At 33.6% G+C, this 27,454-nt stretch overlaps 1 protein-coding gene across 3 annotated transcripts in view; it reads left to right on the top strand.

Moving 5' to 3' along the window:
* LOC129915120 (protocadherin-like wing polarity protein stan) overlaps positions 1-27,454 on the top strand; it is a 56,678-nt gene that overhangs the window by 16,368 nt on the left and 12,856 nt on the right. For all 3 annotated transcript variants that reach the window (XM_055994586.1, XM_055994598.1, XM_055994592.1), the window contains exon 3: positions 18,316-27,234. In XM_055994586.1, the coding sequence (XP_055850561.1) occupies positions 18,350-27,234 (8,885 nt within the window). In that variant the 5' untranslated portion in view covers positions 18,316-18,349. The remainder of the gene's footprint in view (positions 1-18,315; positions 27,235-27,454) is intronic.

Raw genomic sequence — 27,454 nt, 5'->3', positions numbered from 1 at the left:
TGAATTTTTTAAGGTTTCACTTTTACCACGTGTGAATTGCATACATGATTTTTTTTATTTCTTGTTTCGACGGTCTTTTTCAGGGAGTCTTTTAATCTTAAGAATTTTTTTTTATGTTTCGTATTTTGAAAATACAATGATTTAAATTACGTCTTTTTCAAGGCTTTAAATTTTTAAAATTTCGAAATATTTTAAATTAGTATAAATAAAAAAAAAAAAACAAACAAACAAACAAACAAAAAACCACACAAACATGACATGGATTTGAGATCATAATTCTGTAATTTCAAAGATATGTTTTCCGAAATTCTGAATTTCAAAATTATTTTTAAAATAATGCTTAAAATGCAAAATGCAGTTTTCACTGTAAGCCCACAATTCATAGTATTTCAAAATTCTGTGTTCCGAAATTTGTAAAAACAGAGACATAATGGAAAAATAATTTTAGAATATAGAATTTTGAAAACCAGAAAAACAGAATAGAACTTAAAGAATTTTTGAATACAGAATTTAAGATTAATAACCGTTTCCAGTAAGAGTATTTAATGATCTCTTCAAATAGTAAGTAGAGTAAAGTAAGGTTTTAAAATTGTGTCAAATGAAAGATAAGTAAAATATGGTAAGACTCAAGGTGAGTTGACTCAATTCAATCTTAATAATGCATAAAGCCGGCTAAGAAAACTCAATAACAATAACCTACCTCAAGAATAAGCGTTCTGATCGGAAGATTTTAATATCAACTATCTTCTTTATTATCTTCCGATGAACTATTTCAAAGACGTTTAGAAATGCTGACAACTTACTGACTGTCAAATTACTAAATTGAGATTTTCTTCAAGGGCAAACTTATGATGCCTCTAAACTGGTTGTTCCAAGAAAAATCTTAAATTTCACCACCTTTCTTGATAAGGATTTCTAGGGACAAAGTAATTGCCTAAATCAACATTTCGTCTATTCAATGACACCACAGAGATGTGACAGTACCTACGTTTTTTTTTTGCACCCAAAAAATGTTTATTTTGATTAAATATTAACAAGTGGCTTTATAACTTCAAACAAAAAATTTTCAAGGCTTCATAGAAGCTTATAAATAAAACAGAATAAAGTAAAATAATTTCTTCCAAGTTTATGCCCTTTCTCATAACGCTGGTGTCAAGAGAATATCAAAGTAAATACTTTTTATTTAACCGACAAAGTCGTCCCTTTTTCTAGCAATTTCCTGGGAAACAAAATTCCCCCAGAAGGCCCATCATATACTGACGGCAGAAAATATTCAATTTTTAATCGGTTGTCATAAAGTTCATAAATCGTTTTAAACTTCTTCAAAAAACACGTTTCTTCTTCAGCGACCTCGACGAAGTGGTTAAAGATTAATTCTCTTATTTTTTTTTTTTCATATCCTCTTTCAATGCCAGAAGGACCTTAACGTTTATTTTCCTTTTTTTTTTTGTTACCACAAAAATGAACACATCCTTTGGGAAATGGGACGATGATGATACAAAAAGATGAAAAAAAAAGTAAGAAAAAAAATAAAATCAAAATTCATAATCTTCCTTCTTTTGCCTATGTTACACATAATAAAGTATTGGGATGGCAGAAGGAAGAGGTCGATTCGGTCAGTATGCTTGTCTCTCATTTTTTAGCCTCATCTTCTTCCTCAAGGGCATAAACTTTGTCCTCAAAAATAAAAAAAACCAATGGAAAAAAAAAGAAAGATAACCCACTTTAGCTCAGACTTTTACTCTTCTTCTTCTTGTCTGAGGAGGGTTAAGTTAAACCAGAAGAGTTTTATACCCTTTTTGTGCTCCAATTTGACTAATTACTTTCAGAAAACTATTTTGTTGCCACTTAAAAAAGTGGTTAAGCTTTCTATAACGTGCCTTTCTTCCCAAGCACTTTCCCTTTCGTCAATTCACTTAAGTCTCTGCTCCCGATTCAATTAATTCCTCAAAGTCCCTTATGCTAATCCATAGACGGCCTATTTCAAGAAATGCCTCGGCTTAAGCTTTAGAATATCTCTAAGATATATCGCTACCAATCGATTAAGAAGCAAATCGTCGTCATCAAGAAGCCATTCACACTAAGAATGTCTGGAATGAGTATCTTCTTGTGTACAAAACTTATTTAACAGATAGAATTTCTTTGAGAAATTTCTTTGGCGGGAGGTTTTTAAGAGGATTTGCTAAAAGGGTGTAATATTGTTTTGTTGCCCGCACCATTTGGTTAGTCCAAGTCCATTTTCATCAGAACAACCCCTTTTATTTTTCCTAACTCTAAACGTTGCACTTAGATTTCAGTTAACAACTACAACAAGGATCACAAGGATAACCAGCAACAGAAACAGACCGAAAACGTTAAGTGAAGAACAAAGTACTTAAGAGGACACTCTTGGGTAAAGAATGTGTTTATGTACGTTTGGAAAGGATATAAAGCACGTTTGTACACCACCACAACAAAGGAAAGGACTCTACTTTCAAATACAAGGCAAATAGTTGTTGTTGCCCCTCCTTGGCCATTATCGTCCCCTCCTTGTGTTTCTGTTGCGGTGTTGCACGAATAGAAGCAAGCTCGTGCCTTAATCAAATGAAATAAAACAAATTTCAAAGACTTAAATAGAAGACTGACTTGTGTTTCCTTATACGAGTTGATATGTGTATATCTGTGTATCCTTAGAGCCTTGATCCTAGATGATGGCGTAGACACAATTGATTAAGTGTATTCGGTAATGATTGTGAATTGCTGCATGCCATGTGAGCCACCAAGTGGACTCATCCAAACACTTCGTTCGAATTCGACATCGTCGGTTGAGAGAGGGCGTCTTGTCTGTCTAGACGAAAACAATTTTGCGCATGTTACCAAAATGTACAGAAACTCAAACTTCACATTCCTTTCTTATAATATTTTTTTTTTTTTCATTTTGACTTTTACTATGTACAACAGTGAACAAAGGACAAAGGCTATGTGGTGTTGCTTATCCTTGGTAGATTTCTGTTATTTTTTTTTCTTCCTTTTTTATTGGCACTTTCTGAGTGCTTTCATGAAATTAAGGAAATTTTTTTTATCCTGTGACGGAAATTAGAAGTTATTGTAGAGGAATTTTTCATTTTTTTGGCAAATTGTTAGGAGAATTTTTGTTGGTAACAAAACAAAATGATATTTTGGCCATAGCTTTGGGGAATGTTCTGGAGACTGATGAAAAATTGTAAAAACTTAGAGTATTAACAAAAGAGAGAGAGAGAGAGAGAAAAAATTAAAATGCAGAAAAGAATTCTGAAGAAATTTCTAGCGACGAACGTCACGATGTGATGCCAAATTGCAAATTTTATTAAAAATTTATACAAACTAGTTGACAGTAGAAACAGAGAGTATGGGCAGCGCGTTTTAATAAAAAAAAAACGAAGTCAAAAAAGCATTTATTGGCTTTTTTACTTAAAATTACAAAAAAACTATCAAAATCAAAAGGTTTTTGAGATCAATCAAAAGATTTTATCAGATCTTTTATTCTTGATCTGGGCTTAAACCTCTGATATGGTGAATTATTTATTTATTTATCATTTATTTTTTTATCCTGATGGCCGTGAAACTTAAAATTTCTTCTCTAAATGGTTGCATGCATTATATGCCTTTAGAAGTTCCACAGGGATCCATACTCGGGCCGTTACTTTTTTTAACTATGTAAACGAGATTTGTCAAATTACTTAACATTGTACTGTGTATATGTTTTGCAGAAGTCGACAAGCACGTTCAACTACTAGACTAGTCTAAATAATTTTTAAAAACATAAATTGGGCAACTAATAATTGGTTTGTAGTTTTGAATAAAATTGAGCAAATCGGTTAAATTTTTTTTCCGACAATTTTCAACAGATTTCACAAAAAGCTAATTGTTTTACTTGCGATATAACTAGGTACTACCTACAGGCCAAATTTAAGATTTGTAAAAAAAATCAATTTTACATGACATTACGATGATGAAGAATGCCAAAAAAAGTGGGTCCGGCAATTCTGTCTGTCTGTCTGTCTGTTCGTTTGTGTGTATCTCGAGAGTTTTCTAAAATTTGGTAGTTAATTGTTTTGGGTGATTCCCGAGAGGACAAATTGAAATTTGTTTTTAGGACGAAAACTAACGGTACCTTTCATATAACGGAAATAGAAAAGTTATTTTTTTTTTTTTCAAAAACTGCTTCAACGATTTTGATTAAAATTTCTTTGGAAATATAAAATATATTTTTTTGTACTATTATTAACGGTACCTGCCATAGAATGGTTTTTTAATTTATGAATTTTTCTTAAACGACAAAGCAGATTTCGAGCAAATTTTTAAAAAAACATATTTTTGGATTTGTAAAAAAATATTTCAATTTTTTGAAAACAGGTTGATGAATTTTTTCGAAATTTCGTTTTTATGCGTTGAATAATACTTTCTTAAAAATAGCATACCAACATTTTAGAAATTTTGGAAAATATTTATATACATAGGTACCTATAAAAAATTATTTCTTAAAAAACGATTTTAACGTGTTTCGAATTTTTTACCAACAAAAAAAAGCTGCAGATTTTGTCCACAATATTTACATATAAGTATTTCGATAAGAGGGGTACTTTTGCAATAAATCGTTAGTTAGTTTTTGTTCCTGTGTCCTCTTTTTTCCATCCCCCATCCTGCCAAACGATTTTCCCCTTATTTATAGCATTAATTAGGTAAACATTTCCTCATCACTCAACTTTTGCCTTCTAAAAACGGCTTTGGCATTGGTCTTCAAGTCCACTTTTTAATTGTTTCACCAAAAACTTTAACACTCGACAAAAGGGTTTATGCCCGCTCTTTGTTCTTTGTTCTGAAGAACACACACAAAAGCTTACCTACTTCAAGAAGACTCCCCAAACCGCAAAATGAATTATAAAATGTTGATGTGTCTTAAAATTCTGAGTTCATCAAACTTAAAGTCCAGTATTTGAATAATGATCAAAAAATTGGTTCCCAAAAAAATGCCCATCTAATTACTCCATTTTAAACAATTCTGACTGCCGACACGTCAAACCAAACAAACAAACAAACACAATTTCTGTTAGCTACTTTTTAACACTTTTTTTTCTGTTTTTAATTAACACTCATTCCAATCTTGATTGCGTGTGATATATTACTATCAACTTGAGGTGTTTTATGTTTGGTACTTGTAGTCTTTTTCAGGTTGACGAACCATGAAAGTATCTTTTAGAATAGATTCCAGAAGCATGTTTAACATTAACCAATTATTCAAGCTTGATAAAAATAATTGTGGTTCTCACAATCAACAGAGAGTTAAATTTAATAATAAACAAAAAAAAAAACATCACATTAACACACAAGTTGTATAGTTGCTGATGATGATATGGGCAATTAAAACCAATATACCAAGAGAAATTTCATAAAAAAAAAAATTGGTCGAGGAAGTGCGGTAAACCATTCAATTATTTCGCATTCATTTTAAGAGAGTTAACTCATTTTGATAGTTTATTTTAATTTTTTTTATTTAATAAAGTAACTCAAGCCTGTAAAATAATTTAAATTTTAAACAAAAAAACTGAAAAAAAAACTGTAATTGGAGAATGTTAATTATATCAATGCATTGAAATGGATATTCGCTTTGAAGTAGGTATTGGTATCATTGGCGGTTATAATAAAATTGTATTTTCTTTTTTTTTTTTGTCTTTTATATTTTTTAATGATATAATTAATGCTGCAATTGATTGTTTAATTAAATATTTTTTGGTTTAACTATCAGATTTAAAAAAAATTACCTATTTAAAAACAAAAACATGAAAAACAATCAATGCACAAAATTTTTCCTATTAAATAAGGACAATATTTTTTAAATGTTTCCGATAATTTTATTACGATATCGATAAACAATCAAAACAAAAATAGGGACAACTAAATTATTATAATTAAAAAAAAAAATAAAATAAAATAAATGCATTTTTGAAACAAGTTGCTTTTTTCATCAAATGATATTATTTCAAAAGAAATAGTTTTGGTGGATGGGTGTTTTTTGAGGAGTTGAGTTGTGTTTGAAAAATGTACATCATCATCATATAATAAAACGGCAAACACTTATTTTGTGGTACAAAATACGAGGCCCAAAAAAACCGAAGGGGCATAAATTATATACCGAACGATAGGAAATTTTATCTAGATGTGCAGAATGTATACTTTATTTATTTTTTTTTTACCGAAATAGATAAAAAAAATAAATTAAAATTGAGGAAAAAAACAAAAACAAATGTGCTGAACCACGCCCTCTCCCTTCTGGAAGTGGAAACTTCTAAAAGCAAAGACGAGAACCTTCGAAGACATTCTCGAATTTCGAATAAAATTAAGTGTTGCATATTCTTAGTAGTAAATAAAGGGATTTATATAGTGTGCTTATTTGAGCATAAATAAAAGTTACAATTGGCACTCGAATTTTGAGTGCGGGGTCGGCTAGTAGGTATAATAACTGCTGAAATAAAGTTTGAAACAGTTATTCCTGTTATAAGCACTAAAGAATCTAAATAGTTTGCAAAATTATCTTGAGTGAAAGTATAAGTACCGAAAAAACTGTAATAAAAATAATATTCCAGTGAAATTTGATAAAAATCTTTCATTTCCGGAAGAAATCAAGGATAAAAGCAGTTTATAAAAATATTTTACGTGAAAGGGTGCTTTTTTGGGAAGTAAGGAAATTCTGCGATAAGAACCAAAAAAATCAATGGAAACTATAAATGGTACCCTTAAAAACTTCATTAAAAATTTTGTCGATATTTTAATTGTAAATAAAAGGTGGGTTTATTGCCAGAATAAGTTATAATAATAGTCCCTATTAGAATCCAGCAATTATGTTAGATTCTAGATTTGAACCAAAAATCTAAAGTGCCTAAAAAATATAATGGTAAAAAAGGATTTTTTTTTTGATTCGACAAAAATAAAATGCTAGATTAGGGTCGCACGTACTTGCTCTTATGGTAAAAGTAACTCTAATGTTAAAGCTTTTTATTGCAAAAAAAAAAAATAGAGAAAATTTAAAATTTGATATTTTTAAGGAATTTCATAAATAGTGTACAAAAAAATAAAATCTTTTTTTATAATTAATTAAACACCTTTTTAAATCATCTTTGACACAAAACCAAGTATGCCTTTTGATTTCTTGTATAAAACGAAATTTTTAGAAAAAAAAATTTCGAAAATCGTTACGATAAATTTTTTTGTATACAGGATGTCCCAAAAGTCAATACCAAATCCTTAACGGTAGATATACTAGGTGGTGACTGTTATCAGAAAAATAATTTTAAAAAATCGCAGCCATACATATATTTTGGGAATTATGGGCATTCGAAAAAAAATCAAAAAAAGTCAAAAATTGTACATGACCCTAATTCAATGAACCGTAGTGTAAAAAAAATGCACTACCATATTTCGACAAGTTACCTTTGTTCTATTCTCTTTTCAAAATGATATAACATTGTTGAGAATATTTAATAAATAACGGAAATAAAAATGTTTTACTTTAGAAATCCGACGTTTTTTATTATGTAATTTTTCAATATTATTTAATTTTTGTACCCTTTCAAAACAGAATTTGTATTTTTAGAAGTGGTAAAGTGCTAGTTTTTTTTTTAAATGAAACAAGCTTAAATAATAATCTAAAGGTAATAATTTGAAGAATACGTTTTAGCATAGGTTAAAGAATGAAAATAGTAGAAAACCCTATCCTTTCGGTCTTTTTACCGGAAATGACGACAGTAAAACATTGCATACCCAAAGTAGGTTGGAGACACCCTGTATAAACATTTTCTAACATACTTCAAAAAAAAAGTTGGTATGCTATTTAAAAAAAAAATATTATTCAACAAATAAAAAAAAAAATTCGATAAAATTCATCCACCAATTTTCCAAAAAATCGATTTTTCAAAAAAAAATTTGAAGTATTTTTTAAAAATCCATAAATTTTGATTTACGAGTTATAACGATTGGTCATAATGTTAGATTTGAAAAAGAAAGGGTGAAAGGATGTTTTTTTCGACAAAGAAGTAAAAAAATGCTGCAATAAGTCCCAAAAAGTCAACGATTCGCTAAGAAATTAAGTAAAGGAAACAAAGGAAATTGAATGAAGGAAACAAAAATATTTCATCTTTGCGAAAAACCTGCAGAAATCCGCTCAATTTTATGTGGTCTTTTTTTGTCCGTATAAAAACAAACACCTGAATTTTTTAAACCAAATCGTAGGAGTCGTTTATGAGAAAATTAAATTTTTCTAATACGTGTTTTTAGAGTGTTCATATTATAATAACTTGCATGGGCCATATTACCTTTCCTTATGGACAATATGCTGGTCCATTTTACCCTGACCTTGAAACAACACTTAGGGAAATTCAAGAAAATTTTTGCAATAGTGTAATCGATCAGTATCTCGATTGAAGTTTTGTGAGCTAAGAAAAGTTAGTGGTCTATACTAGTGCTTAAGAAAAAAACTTAAATTTGCATTTAAATGATTTAATTTATCCCCATTCTGCGGAACATTGTTATGGGTACAACATTTTTTAAATTAATTTATTCAAATCAGCAATCAGTTATGCTTTTCAATAATCTTAACTATTCCATAACAAAAGTTTTACGAAAATCTGTTTCAACTATCTTTAAATTTCTCACTTAAAACATTTTCCAATTCCTAAGAAACAAAAAATATTTATACCTTAATCATTAAAAGCTTCAAAGTATTATATCTCTTATTGTCACTAGCCTCATTTCATTCCATTAAAAAAAAAAAAAACAACAACAACAAGAACTTTCCTAACAAAAGAAAAACATTTTCGCACTAAATTATTCCAGCCGATTTATTTCGAAACAATTCATTCACTTAACCATCGTTCGTCGTCATCATCGTCGACGTTGTTCTTGTTGTCATTGTCATTTTATGTTATCGTGCGTCGTCGCGTCCTTCACAGTTTTCAATTTTGTCTAACAATAAACTCAATTTCCCATGTGACAAACACTCGATCTTGTTTCAAGAAAAAAAAAAAAAAACAACAACAACAAAAACTAAAAAGGGAACCTACCATCATAGGCAAAAGGCATCAGTAAGGTTTGTCCCTAGAAAATGAAACTTTATTCTGGCCACGTCACACAAACTTTTTCATTCATTTCGTTTATTTCAATTTCTGGTAAACAATATCTTTGGCGACAAAGTGTGTGTGTTCATCTTCCGCTCAATGTGTTTCCTATCAAAATGTTTAGATACAACTCCAGCTGTGTGTAAACATTTAATAATTCGGAAGGTAAAGGTACCCTAAAAGATATCAGGCAAAATTTGGAAAAAAAATGGATAAGGAGAATCAGGTGGTGCTATTTTAGTGAAAGAAGTCGCCATTTTGAAATTAAATTTTCTGAAAATCTTAATTTTTTCATAATTTTAAGAGTTTCAAAAACAAAAACCGGTCCCCGAGTACAAATGGAATTCTTCCGCACACTTTCTGACCGCCGAACCACGTCCGCTCTATGAAAATATGAAAAAATTCTATGTACCACCGCCGCACCACGACTGCACCACGTCCGCACCATTTTATTTTGAATGAAAAAAAATTCTATTCTACTACTTATACAAATGTTGAAGTCGTCGTTATTTTGACTTGAGTAACATATTGCCAGTTCGTACAAACATGACTTGGTGGTCCAGTGATTAAAGCGTTGGACTTCTAATTGAAAGTGCTATGGATACTGGGGTTCGAATCTCCTTCTCTCGGTAGTTATTTTTTATTTTTCAATAGTCCAAAGTTATGTATCAGGGTGCGGCTTACAAAATGAAATAGAGCGGACGTGGTGTGGCGGTGATGCACCGAAATTTTCCGCCAAACGGCGGTGGTGGTGCAGCTGTGGTGCAGCGGTCAAGATTTTCTTTTTTTTTCTTTAAAAATTCAATTTCTATTTTTACTCCGGTCATAAAACTTGTCCTTGAAAGCCAAACACCCAAGGATATTCGAAAACAAAAAAAAAAAAAATATAGAAAGGGTACAAAAAACGTTTAAATTTGCAACACTCAATCGCAGACTATAACTCCCCAGAACCACCAAAAAAAATTATAACAATCGCAGTATTTATGTCAAGCGAATCCTTTTTCATTATAATTTTAAATATTTGTGAAATTCGCACTTCAATCAATTTGCGCCACCATACCATTCACCCTAAGAGGTATCAATTTATTGCGATAGCGCCAAATGAAAACAAAGACAAATTGCTTCCAAAAAAAAAACTCTTTTTTGTGCCTCGTCACGTTATCAACAGCCTCCCAGCAGAAATCTATAGACACCCCATTGACTCTCCCGTTAGACAAAAACCCTTTTAAAAGCCTAAGCTGTGCGATGTTTATTCGCAACAAACTCAATAAATAATCAAAGTGCTGCTACGCGATGGTAGCGCCACGTTTTATTAGAACCCATTTTCGGCCATTAACAAGAGTGAACTCGCTACCATCACCTCCACCCCAACTCAGTCTTTTCATTGTCGACACTTTCGGCCTTAAATCGTTATCTTCCTTGTTTAACCCCCTCATCCCAACCGCACCAACAAAATATTGTTCTCCTTTTTCGTTGGGCCTTCTCTCAGTGATGGGCCCCCAAACCCTTTTTAAAAGGGGTGCAAACTGGTGGTATGGGGCCTACAAAACTGTATAGAGATGATGAGAAGCTAAAAGAGGTTGATTAATCAGATTAGGTACCGCTAACAAACTCAAACCGCACCTAGTTGGAACTATATCGGCGAAGTAGATTAGTTGTTGTATAGAGAGACCATATAGACAACGGGTCTTCGGGAGAGGTGTTTGGAAGTTTGAACAAGTTCAAACAGTTCATGTTCATGCTGCTGCATCCATCCAATGTGGTTTGGTGTGATGCAAAAACCCCGTAAAGTTCTATGGTAATAACGGCTAGGTACAGCAACGCAATGATCTTTTGTCAGAGTGAGTTCGAGTTTTGACTTAAAGTTGTGCCTTGTTTTTGGCTGCTGCAGGCATCAGGCCGATGCTAATGTGTGGTAATCAACTATTTGATGTTTTTAGAAAGCTCTAAAGGTGAATATGGAATGGCGCAAAGTTGACCAAGGACACGTAGGGGATAGACCATAATAATTGGTGTTCAGCTCAGCTCATACATACAAACATACCTAAAACCCATACGAGAGTAGATTGTAATGAAAAGTTGACTATATGGTAGAAGCTGTGATTACAGTCGGTCCACAGACCAAATACAAGTTTTGCATAATAAATGCGCACGACGAATATAGTTTCGTTTTGAATTTTGAAGCTAGGTAAAAGGTGAACAGCTAACACAAGTAACGAGGTATAGTGTACAATTGTGGGGACATATCTAGGCTAGAAGGCTTTATAAGTTAAAGGGGGATCATAGTAATTTTTGTATTCATTTAAATTAAAACTATTTTTAACCAAATTTTCAAATTTAAAATATAATCTCTCATTGTTCCATAGAAAAAACTGGGTTTTGAGATCTCGCTCTTCTTTAATTGCACCCGTTTTTGACCCACTTCTCTCAAAATAGTTAAGTTTATGCTTGCTGATGGAGAGCAAGCATCTTTTGACTCAATTAAAATAACAACAGCTACACTAATTGCTTTCAATTTATTCTGTCTTGTTATATTGTGACATCCTTCTACTCTTGGGGGCTCTATTTTGTATTTGTAACACTTGTGTTAAAGAGTTGTAATTCATTTTTTTGTTCGGTTTGTTGTGAGGAAGGAAGGGTTTGAATAAAGAAAAAAGTAGAAAACTTATTTAGAGAAATTCAGTGAAATGCGTAAGTAAACAACTTGAAGAAAATTAGGGGAGGAGATAAAATCTCTGCTGGATAAACATCTATGTTTTAATGGAAACTATTGTTACATCGATGCATTATTCGAATATATGTACATAAAAACAAAAAAATGTGTTGTGTTTAATATGCATAGATATAGAGTATGCAACAACACAGTGGTCTCTAATTGCATTTTATATATTAAAAAAATATAGAAAATTTCACCAAAAAGGTGACAAAGTCCCTATTTAGACAAATTGTTTAAATATTTTCTATGAAAAAAGCAATTTTTGAAAATAAAATAAAAAATAATAATCATTATTTTTAAAAAAATATATTTTGGACTTCCCCAAACGACAAAATCAGTTTGGACTATTTTTAACATAAAAAAAGAGGTTGTCTGTAAAGTGGGTTTACGGACGATGATTTTATGTGATAACGTCGTCAGAAAACAGGTTGTGTGCTTTTATTTAAAATGAGTCAATTGAAGCGTTTACTTTTTTCAAACAATCATAATTTACAAGAAAAAGCTAAAAAAAATACCTTTTTTATTTTCTTATTATATTAATTTTTTTTTTCTTTTAAAACCTTACAAAAAAATTATGCAATTTAAAAGACAAGTATTTCTTCTTAAGAATAAAATCATTTTAAAATTTTTACAATGCGCAAAAAGTATAAAAATATAATTGATCTCCACTGGTGTTTTGAGGTTTTTCGCAAGCTTCTTGATTTAACATTGTGTAGCTTGTAGTTAGTCTACCGTTATGTGTGATATACCAAATAAAAGGTAATTGTATCAGGATGCTCATAAAAGTTTATTAAAATTTCTATCTGCTCTTGGTCAAAAGTTATAACCTGTTGAATTCTAAAATTTTATTTTACCGTTATCTCAAAATTGTGTTTACGAAAATGATTGAAACTTCGCACATATTTAGTCGTGGTCATGGTCTATCATTATTATTTATTCCTGTATCTATTAGAGAAAAAAAGATAAAAATCGGTTAAAAACGGTCAAAAAACGTGTTTTTCAAAAACTTGTTTCTTCAGTTATTCACTCAAAACTCACTAAACGATTCCAATGTATGCATTAGACAAAAACCTACATGTCCTATAAGTTTGAGATTTTTTGAACGCTCAATAAAAAAGATAAAAATCAAAAATTACCCAAAAATACCCCCAAAAAACAAGGTGTTTTCAAAAATTTATATTTCGAAACGCAGAGTGTTGGAAAACAATCCGTATTAAACGTTAATTTTTTTCCCTCATCTTTCACCTGGCACCTTTAGAATTGTCAAAAAAAAAAATTCCCTACCCAAAATCATCATTTTGTCATAGCCTGACCTATTGACCTATAAGTTTTATGTTAGTTATTTAATTTCGTTAAACTTTTCAAAATTGTTTTAAAATTGATAGTGATTCATTTCAAAATTCATCATTACCTACAGCATAAATATCTACTACGCTCCCTTTTTCTAGGAAAAAAAAATTATTTAATTAAAACTTAGGGTTCCATGTTGTATAGGTATTTAGAATTATATTCTTAATTAATCCCACTGAAATACCTTTTAATCCATTATTAAATGTATAATTTGTTAAATTTAATTTAAAATCAATTCATTCCAGAAGCTTAAATCAACTCAATTGGAAAAAATAAATACCTATCCAACACAAACAAAAAAATAATATTAAATCCAATTTTTAGCTTCTATATCGTGTTTATTTGTGTAAATAAAAATCATCCTCTGCTTTCGTTGAAAATCTCTCTCAGTTTATTATTTTTTATAAACTCAATTGTTAAAAGATTTAAAAACAAATTTAAAAAATCAAAGTTCATTTTGAAAAAAAACTCTGCCTTCATATTTGCAGTAAAAACAAAAACAACAAAATCACAACAAGCCATGAATTGGGTCTCTTTATTGAAGTTAAACATCACAAAAGGTTTCACAAACACCCATCCCCTAACCCTAATATACACCATACCTTGAATGGTAAAAGAAGGACCGAAAATTTACATTGCTGATGTGAACGTACAGTAGTAGAGTATGAACACATTAATTGTTAAAGTCAGTGGTCCAATGTGCTAAGTTCAAAAATGGGATTATGGTTGCCATAATATTAAAAATAAAATAAAATAGAATAAAATAAAATAAAATAAAATAAAATAAAATAAAATAAAATAAAATAAAATAAAATAAAATAAAATAAAATTTAATAAAATAAAATAAAATAAAATAAAATAAAATAAAATAAAATAAAATAAAATAAAAAAAAGAAAAGAAAAGAAAATAAAAGAAAATAAAAGAAAAGAAAAGAAAAGAAAAGAAAAGATAAGAAAAGAAAAGAAAAGAAAAGAAAAGAAAAGAAAAGAAAAGAAAAGAAAAGAAAAGAAAAGAAAAGAAAAGAAAAGAAAAGAAAAGAAAAGAAAAGAAAAGAAAAGAAAAGAAAAGAAAAGAAAATAAAATAAAAGAAATCAAAGTAAAGAATAGAAAAGATGAGGAAAGAAAAAAAAAGAGAAGAAATAAAAGAAATACATAAATTATAAAATTTTCAATCATAGTTGGCAACAATAACCGAAATAAATTCCCTCTCAGCAAAATTAATAAATTAATGCTATGGGAATTTTTCATTATTTTAACAGATGAGCTAACACAACGGCTAATTGCGTCGGTCGATGTGTTTTAATTTTCTGTTTTTTGTTTTTTTGTTAAAGAACTTTCAATCTCCCAAGTCCTGAAAATTTATAATTATTTTGGGTTAAAATGCGGCATAGTGGCATACACAAAAGCCGATGAATTGTGTCTCTTGTTAAAAAGGGACTTTTCACTCTAAACAACATCAACAAGGACAAACAAGTTAAGTTTATTGTTTTTGAGATGGAAAATTGCAGATTTTTCCAGACTGAATTTTAATGAGATGATGGGAAATTAAAATATTTGTTGGCAAGGAAGTCAAGAAGCTTGACTTTTTAATTTAAGGAATAAAATCACTCTCTTTTTGCAGTTGGTCTTGTTTTGTTGAAAGATTGACAAACAATATTGACATTAGGTGTGATCTCATAAATATTGGTAGGCTAATGGATTTTAATAGTATTTTCTTCATCTAGGTTTTATTTAAAAGGACATCAATTAGTTACAATAACTTTGTATATTCTTTTAATAACATAAATCTTACCTCCAATTAGTTACGCTACGTTTTCAATCACAGAGTGTATGATATCCTTTCAGAATAGTCTGACACATAAACTTTACTTATATCCAGCTTTTCCATGTTTATAATAAGGACCTACTCTAGATTTATTATCCTGAATAGAAAATGTAATAAAATTCATACAAATCTTTCCCCCACTGCGTTGTGATACATTTTTTGTAAGTAGGTTGTTCTATAAAAGGAGTGTATATGTATTTATAGCAACAGGCAACATTAAACACCAAAAGAATTATGTACATTAAAGTGATTGCAATGGAATTTTTATGATTTCCAATAATTATTTATGGATATTTTCTACTTCCTTTAGGAATTTTCATTTTTGTAAATATAGTTCAATCGAAAACCCTCATACTTGCAAATGTACAAAGTTCTTTGCTTTGAATTATTTTTATTTCCAATAAACCCCTCTCGTCCTTTCTATGAAAGAAAATATATAAAAATATTTCTGCTAATTAGAAAAAAAAAATAAAATTGTAAAAGCTTTTATAATTGTACGAAAGGAAGAGAGTTTGATTTTTACACAAAATATTTTACAGAAACAATGAAAAAATAAGGATGCAGGACCTTTTCTTTTGTACATAGAAATCGATTCGTATGCAATTTATCGGTAACCAAACTACATATTCACTCCTTGCTTCCATAAAAGTGTTCTTCTTTCCCAAATAAAAATGGTACTTTTTAATTAATTCAACGTTAATAATTCGTAGAACAAAGAAAAAGGACGAAAAGACTCGTGAAATTTTTTTTTTAATTAAAACAAATCAAAAAGAAATGAAAAATTCTTTGTATCCCTTTTTTTGAACAAGAAATTGCATTTTTTATGTTAATAAATCATAATTAACTCTTATTTCTGAGTTGAAATTGAAATTCGTTATTAAATTATAAAGAGAACGAAGAGTTTCTTTTGCAACTGAATTCAGAATTTAAGTGTTTTTAAATGACTAAAAAAAAACTCTATTTTAACACATTATTATTAGCTATAGGGTTTTTCAAGATTTTCTGTTGCTGTGAAACTCACAGAAATGACAATTGCCTGTGACCAGGAATATAAAATTATGATGATTAACATTTTCTAGAGTTTTTTTATATCACTAGCATAACAATGAACTGTATAAATTGAACTGTATAAAGTTTTACAAAAAAAAAAAAAAAAAAAATTTAAATATTCAGCTTTGTCAAAACTCAAAAACGACTTTTTAAAGAAGTGTAAAAGGTATAACGATAACAATGGAAATTAATTGGTGTTGGCATTTACTCTTTTTAAACACAGAAATATTTGTATTCCTATTTCCAAGTTGTGGGTTTTACAAGTTTTCGTAAATATTAAAAAAAAAAAAACAATTGGAAAACAATTACATACAAAACATTTCATCATCACAGGTGAGACACTTTTACAATGAATTAACTGTGTCTGCCTTTAAAATTCAAATACGAACAATAAAATTTGTCAAGGGTAGGACAAAAAGCAAAGCGATTTGGAACAATTTACTTACAGAATTTCTATTCAAAATTTTGTTCAAGTGGTCTGAGTTATAAATGTCACTGTTTCTATACAAAAAGCCAAAAGTAAAAAAAAGTAAAAAGAAGTGGCTACGGTTCAATTTCCTAGGTTTTTTTGAAAGCACAAGATAGGCCCTCCGGAATTCTAGATATGAACCTTCGGTTTAAAGTTAAAACAAAATTCACTGACCCGTTTTCAAAAACTTGATTTTTCAAAAAAAAAAAAAAAAAATACCGTTTTACTAAAAATTTCTTTTTGAAAATTCTTTCTCAATTTTGACATTAAAATTAAGAAAATGAATTTGTATAAATTTTTTGTTGAAATCGATTAAGTCGTTTACGAGAAAGTCAAAAATCAAGAAAACGCTTTATGGGAATAAGAAGTGCCGTTATTTTTTTTTTTTTCTAAATAGTACCTTATTTCCACAGCAGGTCTATTATTTTTTCCAATCGAATTCGTTTTTGAGTTTTGAGAGTTACGAATCACCAAAAAATAAAAAACTTATATGTGAGTTCACGAAATGACGCTTAGTCGATGTAGGTACCCACGAAAAAAAAATATTTTTTTTATTTCCTCAAAAACAAATTAAAACATTTTGGCATCCAGAACAATTAATTTTGAAAAGTACTTAATTACATAAAATTTTCAAAAAAATTGTTTGAAATTAATTAGGGTGTTAGTGCACAGAAAGTTTGTTTTTTGGTATAGTAACATTAAATTTATATCAAATTAATTAAATTGGTATTGGTTGAGTCCCAAGAGTAGATGTTAAATATATCATAATCAAGTTGTACAAACTTTCTATAAAGTGAAATCCGATTTCTTTTTTTTTTTTAATTAATAAAAAATTAAATTTTAAACACCCTAATAACATTTTTGTTTTCTTCGTTTATTTGGATAAAGTTATATCTGCGTATTTCTTTTGAATTTCACGAGCAACTAGAGAACATCTTTCGAGGCACCCTAATACGAAAAATTTCAATTTATACTAATTATTTCATATTTAGAAATTTTTGATGTCATCTTGATCCAAACATTTCGAAAAATAAAAAGAAACATTTTTTCGACCTCCCTAATTAGATTTTTTGCTTCACAATTATGTTTTTTTTACATAACTTGACATTTATTAACAATAAAAACATCGTATCAAGAGCCAAGTAAATTTCTTCGTGAGTACTGCAGCCATCAAATTTGGCTGCGCAATCTGCCCGAATGACATTTATGAACAGCAGTACTGCAATTGGTCTAAGTTAGTCCGATCGCAGTTCTGACTTTTTAAACACGTCTTACGAAGGCCTTAGTTAGGCAGACGTTTATGAAACTCGGTTATCGTCCAATACGGTTGCCCATAATAGCATTAATAGGTTCATATCTCCCGATTTACTATCACCTATAGAAACAAAAACAAGTCGCCGTTAGCACCTTGAAATTTCATAACTTGATAGTAGCTTAGGTAATCTGCATCTTGAGTACTTAAACCTTTCTACTACTTAACAGGACTCTGATATATAGTGATCTAGGATCCTGCTTACCGAGTTTATAAAAACTATGTGTTAGAGCCAGAATTCAGATTTACCTACCAGCCTTTTTTTGTTTCCGCCTTTCTGATGTTCCTGAAACCAGAGTTTCCCTACTCTTTCGAAAAAAATGTAACCTTTTTTCTTCATGTTTGAAAGATTGTTGGAGTTCTCATTCCCTTTTTTACATTTGCATACATTTTTATTTCAATTTTTCAGATTTAAACAAATTTGTACATTTTCTAACCTCAAAATTTCTCTTCTTTCTTTCCAGAAAACAAAATAGCAGACAATATCGAAAAACCAAAATGTCTGCCATACCTGCACCACAACAAAAACTTCTGTCACAAATCAAACAACACTCAAAATCGAACGCACATAGAAGAAATCATCACGACAAAGACGTCGCCATGTTAAGCCACAGAAGACGATATATCAAATCAATCGATGGCTCATCAATACTACAAATCTTCTTAATTAGTATAATTCTAAGCCTACTCACAGTACAAACATCTTCATATTTAATAGTTGTTAATGAAACCGTCGACCCTGGCACAGTGATATTCAATGCCTCGGTTTATAAACTCGGTTCCGAAAGGCATTACAAAATCAATGCCCATAAATCTGCTCATTTTGTGCATCATCTAGTCGAAGTTAATCACAAAGATGGCAGAATTATGTTAAAGAAACATTTAAAGTGCGATGGGATATACTATCCAAATTTATTCACATTTTATGTGGATTCTACATCGAATCGTTTAAGAAGCATAGACTATTATAGTTTACCAATTCGAATATTTGTTGCTGGAAGTGATTGCAATGATGATCGAAGAATCGAAATGTATGGAAGACTTTTCGAAGAAGAAGATACTGGATATTCGAAAAGACGTCGAAGACGATTTATACAAAATGATGATGATCCTGATGAACGGTTTTATGGGGAATATGTGGGACATAATCACCTCGAATTCAATCACAATGACAGTCGAAAATTTCAAGATGGCGACTTAATATTTGGTGATTCGTTCGATAATGAAATGAGACATCGAATTCTATCTCGAAAACGAAGATCAAGGGACTTCGATTCGGATGAAGGTTCAATGCATCGAAGAGTTGCCGATGCGAAACAATGGATCTCGGAGACTTATGCTTCCTATGCGATCCACACAACTGACAAGTGGAACAAAATTTGCCTAAAAAAGTCTCAGTTTATCAATAATCTTAATGCATTTCTGCCAAAATCGGTCTGTCAAAATTGTAAAGTAAACTTTTTAGATGTCAATGACGAGCGATTTCTTATCGAGTCTCGAAACCGAGATCTTGTAGCAAGTCGAGATGTTTGTATTCATGAGTCAATATGGAAACTAATCATCACTTTCAATATTCGTTGCAATCGAAATGATATTGTCGACTCTGATCATCGATTGAAGATCGTCTATCATCATCAAGAGTTCAATGATACTGATATTGCGAAAAGGGTCCGAAGGGAGTTAAGGAACCAAAGTCCCTATTTCGAACAGGCTTTGTATGTAGCTCCGGTATTGGAAGAACAACCAGCAGGTTCGACAGTGACAACTGTTCGTGCCAGAGATCCCGAAGATTCTCCAGTCGTTTACTCCATGGTGTCACTTCTTGACTCCAGGTCCCAATCTCTGTTTAAAGTCGACTCACGATCAGGAGTTGTTACCACTTCGGCAAGTCTTGATCGGGAGCTTATGGATGTGCATTATTTCCGAGTTGTGGCAACTGATGACAGCTTTCCCCCTCGATCGGGTACAACAACTTTACAAGTGAACGTTCTCGATTGCAACGATCATAGTCCAACTTTCGAAGCCGAACAGTTCGAAGCGAGTATTCGAGAGGGCGCCACAGTAGGTTCCACAGTGATAACTCTTCGAGCAACTGATCAAGATATCGGGAAGAATGCTGAAATCGAATACGGAATTGAGAATGTTTCCAGTACTGGAATAACCTCTCAGGAGAGAAATGCCAACACTTTTCGAATCGATGGACGAACTGGAGTTATATCAACCAGAAGCTCATTAGATCGAGAAGCTTCTGAAAGTTACACTCTGATCGTTACAGCTACTGACATGGCACCGTTACAAAGTGAACGAAAAACAGCTACTGCCACGGTGCTTGTGAAGATCCTTGATGACAATGATAACTATCCGCAGTTCAGTGAAAGAACCTACACTGTCCAAGTGAATGAAGATCAGTGGGGTGATGATAACGTAGTAGCCCACATCAAAGCTACCGATGCTGATCAAGGCAACAATGCAGCTATTCGATATGCTATAATTGGCGGTAATACTCAATCCCAATTCTCTATTGATTCAATGAGTGGAGATGTCTCGTTGGTGAAGCCCCTGGATTATGAAAGTGTTCGAAGTTATCGGTTGGTGATTAGGGCCCAAGATGGAGGAAGTCCTTCGAGGAGTAACACAACTCAGTTGTTGGTAAATGTGATCGATGCAAATGACAATGCACCGAGGTTCTACACATCCCAGTTTCAAGAATCGGTCTTGGAGAACGTTCCGGTGGGTTACAATATCATTCGAGTCCAGGCTTATGATTCCGATGAAGGTGCCAATGCAGAGATAACCTACAGCATCTCTGAAAGAGATGATAACTTTCCTTTGTCGGTAGATCCCCGAACTGGATGGGTACAAACTATCAAACAATTGGACCGGGAAGAGCAAAGTCGCTATACATTCCAAGTGATTGCTAAAGATGGCGGAATTCCCCCAAAATCAGCTAGTTCTTCGGTAGTAATCACAGTTCAAGATGTCAATGATAACGATCCTGCATTTCGACCAAAATACTATGAAGCGAATGTTGGTGAAGATCAACCACCTGGAACTCCAGTGACCACGGTGACTGCTACTGATCCCGATGAAGATTCAAGACTTCATTATGAAATAACGACTGGAAATACAAGAGGAAGATTTGCTATAACTTCTCAAAATGGCCGGGGACTAATTACAATCGCTCAGTCTTTGGATTACAAACAGGAACGAAGATTTCTTCTGACAGTTACAGCAACTGATTCAGGTGGAAGATCAGATACAGCAACAGTTAATATAAATGTTACCGATGCTAATAATTATGCACCGATTTTTGAGAATGCTCCTTATAGTGCTTCGGTTTTTGAAGATGCACCAATTGGAACCACTGTTTTGGTAGTATCAGCAACTGATAGTGACGTTGGAATTAATGCTCAAATTACTTATTCCTTAAATGACGAAAGTATCAATGGAATGGGAGCTCATGATCCTTTTTCGATCAATCCACAAACCGGAGCAATCGTTACTAATGCAGCTCTTGATCGAGAGACCACAAGTGGATATCTTTTGACAGTTACAGCAAAAGATGGTGGAAACCCTTCTTTGAGTGATACAACAGATGTGGAGATCAGTGTGACAGATGTCAATGATAATCCACCGGTTTTCAAAAACCCTCTCTATCAAGCTTCGATTTTGGAAGATGCCCTAGTTGGGACTTCGGTTGTTCAAGTTTCAGCAACTGATCCTGATATGGGTCTGAATGGACGAATAAAGTACATCTTGAGTGATAAAGACGAAGAAGACGGATCGTTTGTGATTGATCCAACTTCTGGCACGATCAGAACAAACAAAGGTCTTGATCGTGAGTCAGTGGCAACATATCACTTGATGGCTATTGCAGTTGATAAAGGATCACCCCCTCTAAGCAGTTCGGTAGAAGTTCAAATCAGACTTGAAGATGTTAATGACTCTCCACCAACATTCTCCTCTGACAAGATTACTTTGTATGTTCCAGAAAACTCTCCAGTGGGATCGGTTGTTGGTGAGATTCATGCTCATGATCCTGATGAAGGTGTAAATGCTATTGTTCATTATTCAATTATTGGGGGAGATGACTCGAATTCGTTTTCTTTGGTTACCCGGCCAGGGTCCGAACGTGCACAATTACTTACAATGACCGAACTTGATTATGAATCTTCACGAAAGAAGTTTGAATTAGTTATTCGAGCTGCCAGCCCTCCTCTTCGGAATGATGCTCATGTGGAAATCCTAGTCACTGACGTAAATGACAATGCACCAGTTCTGCGCGACTTCCAAGTGATCTTTAATAATTTCCGTGATCACTTTCCCAGTGGAGAGATCGGGCGGATACCAGCATTTGATGCCGATGTAACAGACAAGCTATCATATCGGATTCTTTCAGGAAACAATGCGAATCTTTTAAGACTTAATACAACTTCTGGAGGGCTAATACTTAGTCCACAGTTGAATACAAATGTTCCCAAGTTTGCAACTATGGAGGTGTCCGTGTCAGATGGGATTAACGAAGCCAAAGCTATCATGCAACTTTCGGTGCGTCTCATTACGGAAGATATGCTTTTTAACTCGGTGACAGTAAGGCTCAATGAGATGACTGAAGAAGCCTTTCTTTCACCTTTGCTGAACTTCTTTCTTGATGGTCTGGCAGCTATTATACCCTGCCCCAAAGAAAATATCTATATGTTCTCAATTCAAGACGATACCGATGTTACATCACGAATTCTCAATGTAAGCTTTTCAGCTAGAAGACCTGATGTGTCCCATGAAGAATATTATACCCCTCAGTACCTGCAAGAAAGGGTTTATTTAAACCGAGCCATCTTGGCCCGCCTCGCGACCGTAGAAGTTCTGCCATTCGATGATAACCTCTGTGTTCGTGAGCCTTGCCTAAACTTTGAGGAGTGTCTAACTGTTCTCAAGTTCGGAAATGCTTCGGAATTCATCCATAGTGACACTGTACTCTTCCGGCCAATCTACCCAGTTAACACCTTTGCTTGTTCCTGTCCTGAGGGCTTTACTGGCAGTAAGGAACACTATCTCTGTGATACCGAAGTGGATCTTTGTTATTCCGATCCCTGTCTAAACGGTGGAAAGTGTCAGCGTCGTGAAGGTGGATATACTTGCCTTTGTACTCCTGAATACACTGGAACAAACTGTGAAACTGTAATTTCGAAGCTCAAACCATGTACCGCTGAATTGTGTGATGGAGGACATTCGTGCATGAATACGCTTCTAACCAGCTCTCAACCACCACCGTACACTGCCACGTGTGAGCTGAGATCTCGTTCGTTCTCCCGGAATTCATTCCTAACCTTTGAAAGTCTCAAACAACGTCATAGGTTTAACTTGAAACTACGATTTGCCACAGTTAATGACAACGGATTGTTACTCTACAATGGAAGGTATAACGAGCTTCATGATTTTATAGCCTTGGAGATTCTTGGAGGTTATGTATCATTTTCGTTCTCCTTGGGTGATCGAATTCAATCGGTTAGTGTCCGTCACAATCCAAAAGTCTCCGATGGAAATTGGCACAGAGTAGAAGTAACCTATCTAAACCGGACCGTTACAGTAGCTTTGGATGAGTGTGATACAGCGATAGCTTTGGCTGGAAACTTGGGAGATCGATGGAGTTGTGCCAATCAAACGACTTTAATACTTGACAAAAAGTGTGCCTCTCTTACTGAAACCTGTCACAGGTTCCTAGATTTAACCGGTCCACTACAAATCGGTGGACTTCCAAGAATTCCTGCACATTTCCCAGTGGAAAATCAAGATTTCGTCGGATGTATTTCTGACCTTCGAGTCGATGATCGATTTATTGATTTGAATTCGTATGTTGCTGATAATGGAACTATATCGGGATGTCCCCAAAAGGCTCCTTTATGTTCTTCGGATCCCTGTTTCAATGGTGGAATTTGTAAAGAAGGCTGGAACACATATACCTGCGAGTGTCCTGAAGGATATGCTGGGAATACCTGCCAGGAACCTATTCCAGCTCCATGGAGATTCTCCGGTGATGGTAGTTTGAGTTTTAATCCTCTTCTTCGACCCATTCAGCTTCCATGGGTAACTTCCCTGTCGATTAGGACTCGCCTTCAAGATGCTTTTATCATACAAATCCAGATTGGACAGAATAGTTCTGCTATAATCTGTCTTAAAGGGGGGATCTTATACTATATTTATGACAGCGAGCCAATGTATCTTGCTGGAGCTGACCTAGCCGACGGAGTTTGGCATCGTATCGAGATCAAATGGCTTGGAGCTGAGATCCAGTTCTCAGTTGATTATGGGCAACGTATGGGAGTGGTTCCAATGTCCCAAAAAGTCCAGGGTCTGTACGTTGGGAAAATCGTTATCGGAAGTCCTGATGTATCCTTTGGATCCATGTCTGATTTGATGCCATTTGAAGGCTGTATACAAGATGTTCGTATTGGAGCACCTCAAACGGTTCTAAGTCGTCCAACAATTCGGGAAAATGTAGACGATGGATGCCTATCGCAGGCTGAATGTCCCGAGACCTGCCCAATGCATTCAAGTTGCTTTACCAGCTGGGACGAAGCACATTGTGATTGTCTTCCGGGATATGTAGGTCCCGATTGTGCTCCAATATGCACTGTTAAGCCATGTTCGGCAGGGGTTTGTCGAGCTAATGTCAATGAAAAACGTGGATACCGTTGTGAGTGTAATAGCACCGTTCAACATGGCGATTATTGTGAGAAGACTCTTCAGCAACCATGTCCGGGAGGATGGTGGGGTGAAAAAGGCTGTGGGCCATGTAAATGTAATCTTAAACAGGGTTATCATCCGGACTGCAACAAAACTACTGGACAGTGTTACTGCAAGAATAACCATTATCAACCTTTAAACGAAACAGCTTGTATCCCTTGCGACTGCTATTCTATTGGGTCTTTCAATAGTGCTTGTAACCGACTTACCGGACAATGTGAGTGTCGTGAAGGTGTCATAGGACGAAGATGTGATTCCTGTTCAAATCCCTATGCCGAAGTAACTTTGAACGGCTGTGAAGTGGTCTATGATGCTTGTCCAAGATCATTCTCAGCTGGTATCTGGTGGCCAAGAACTCCCCTTGGAAGTACAACCATCGAAAATTGTCCAACTCCAAGTCGTGGGAAAGGTTCGAGAGTTTGTGATATAACCTCCGGAGGTTGGGGTCCAGCTGATATGTTCAACTGTACCTCTGAACCATTTGTAGAAATTCGGAAACAATTGGGCCAACTTGAAAAGATGGAGCTTGAACTGAATTCCTTTGTTTCGGTCAAACTTGCTGAAAGTCTTCAACATGCTTGTGAAGTTGTTGACCGTTCAAGTACAGTGAAAAAAACTAAGCCTAAAGATAGCCGACGATACAAAATGGAGTCATCATTCCTTATTAACGAAGCTAACAACGTTTGGTCTAATGAATTCGAAATGGAATATCTTTCCGATGAGGTTAAATTCACCCATGACCGACTTTATGGTGCAGATTTACTGGTTACCGAAGGAATTCTTCATGAACTTATCAATTACGAGCTTATGCAAAGTGGCTTGAATCTTTCCCACAGTCAGGATAAGTATTTTATTAAGAATCTGGTAGACAGTGCAAGTGTAATTTTGGACAAAAAGTATGAAAAAGAATGGAAACGAGCTATGGAATTGATTCAGCGAACTCCTGATGATCTTATCGATGCTTTTAACAAGTATATGATTGTTTTAGCTCGATCGCAACATGATACCTATACAAATCCTTTTGAAATTGTTCAAAAAAATATGGTAATGGGTTTGGATATTGTGACAACCGAGTCATTATTTGGTTATGAACCCGAACAGCTTAGCGAATATCATAAAACCAAGTTTCTGAAACCGAATCAGTTTACTACGGAAAGTGTTGTTCTTCCAGATACTAGTGGTTTCTTGCAACATTCAGCAAAACAGAAACCAGCTATAACTTTTCCCAAGTATAATAATTACATCCAGGATAAGAATAAATTCGATAAATACACGAAAGTACTGGTGCCACTTGACATGCTTGGTATTCAACCTCCTGAGAAGAATGAAGTTACTCAGGGATCCAATGATTATCGAGCTATTGTCAGCTATGCACAATACAAAGACGTTGGGGAATTATTCCCCGAAATGTTCGATGAAACTATAACTCGACGATGGGGAGTGGATATCCAAGTTGCGACTCCAATTCTCTCACTGGCGATCTTGGTTCCCAGCAATGACGAAGACAAAAAGATAGAAATTCCTTCCCGGAAGATCTCATCTCAAAAATCTGACAATTCCGATACAAATTCGGTAGTCGAGGTCTTTGAGGTTCCTGGAGTTGGAACAGGACCCAAGGACAAAAGCAGTGAAGAACATATGAATGAGAATATCAAAATTATTGCTCATGAAATCGAAGCTTCAGAAGAAGAAGTCGAACTGGATGTGGACCCCGATATCCATGTCCATTTCGATGAGAGTGACATAGAATTCCGAGGATCTAGCGGTGAAGAAACTCAACTTGCAGCTGCTTCAAATGAAGCTGAAAAACCAAAGAACGATCCAACAATGTCACAGGAAAATGAATCAACATATCGAGCTCGAAGACTTGTCAAACGTCAAGCTGAAGTTATATACCCTTCGGAACAGGATCAACCTGCAGAAAAACATTTAACCTATCGATCGTTAGGTTCTCCACATCTTTCTCAACCGATAAAGTTGCAAATGTGGCTTGATATTGATCCAACACGATTTGGTCCACGATCGAACCCTCAATGTGTTCGATGGAACACGTTCACAAATCAATGGACCCGTCTTGGTTGTCAAACTGAGATCCCCGATTATGATGAAGGAATTGTTGAAGGGCAACCAATTATGATCAATTGTTCGTGTTCACATGTTTCTAACTATGCTGTGATTGTGGATATCATTGATCCTGAGGACATTCCGGAGCCATCACTCCTCGTTCAAATAACATCATATTCAGCTTTTATGATTTCTTTGCCAATTCTATTCAGTGTTTTGGTGGCTTTAGGACTTCTTCGAGGAATGCAAACAAATTCCAATACAATCCATCAGAATATTGTCCTTTGCGTATTCTTTGCTGAACTTTTGTTCTTCGTGGGAATGCAATCCCGGAGGAACCTCTTGGAGAACGAGTTTCCTTGCAAACTTATCGCGATTTGTTTGCATTATACATGGTTAGCGGCATTTGCATGGACTACAGTGGACTGTGTCCATTTATATCGAATGTTGACTGAAATGAGGGATATTAATCACGGTCCAATGGGATTCTATTTTTCCATGGGTTATGGAGCACCGGCCATTGTTGTTGGACTTTCTGTTGGAGTAAGGGCTCATGAATATGGAAATAGTTTGTTGTAAGTATCGTCAATACCTTTAATAACTCCAACTAACAATTTTGCTTCTATAAAGCTTCGGTAAAGCTTCTGTAAAGCTTCGGTAAAGCTTCTGTAAAGCTTCTATAAAGCTTCTGTAAAGCTTCTATAAAACGTATGTAAAGCTTTATAGGAGCAAAACTGAAAGACTATGACGATCCATAGTCTTCTGCTTTTAACCCAATTTTTCTCTCTTTTTCAG

This window comes from Episyrphus balteatus, chromosome 1 (assembly GCF_945859705.1).
Source record: "Episyrphus balteatus chromosome 1, idEpiBalt1.1, whole genome shotgun sequence".
Classification (NCBI taxonomy): Eukaryota; Metazoa; Arthropoda; class Insecta; order Diptera; family Syrphidae; genus Episyrphus; species Episyrphus balteatus.
This window is presented reverse-complemented; position numbering and strand designations above follow the sequence as displayed.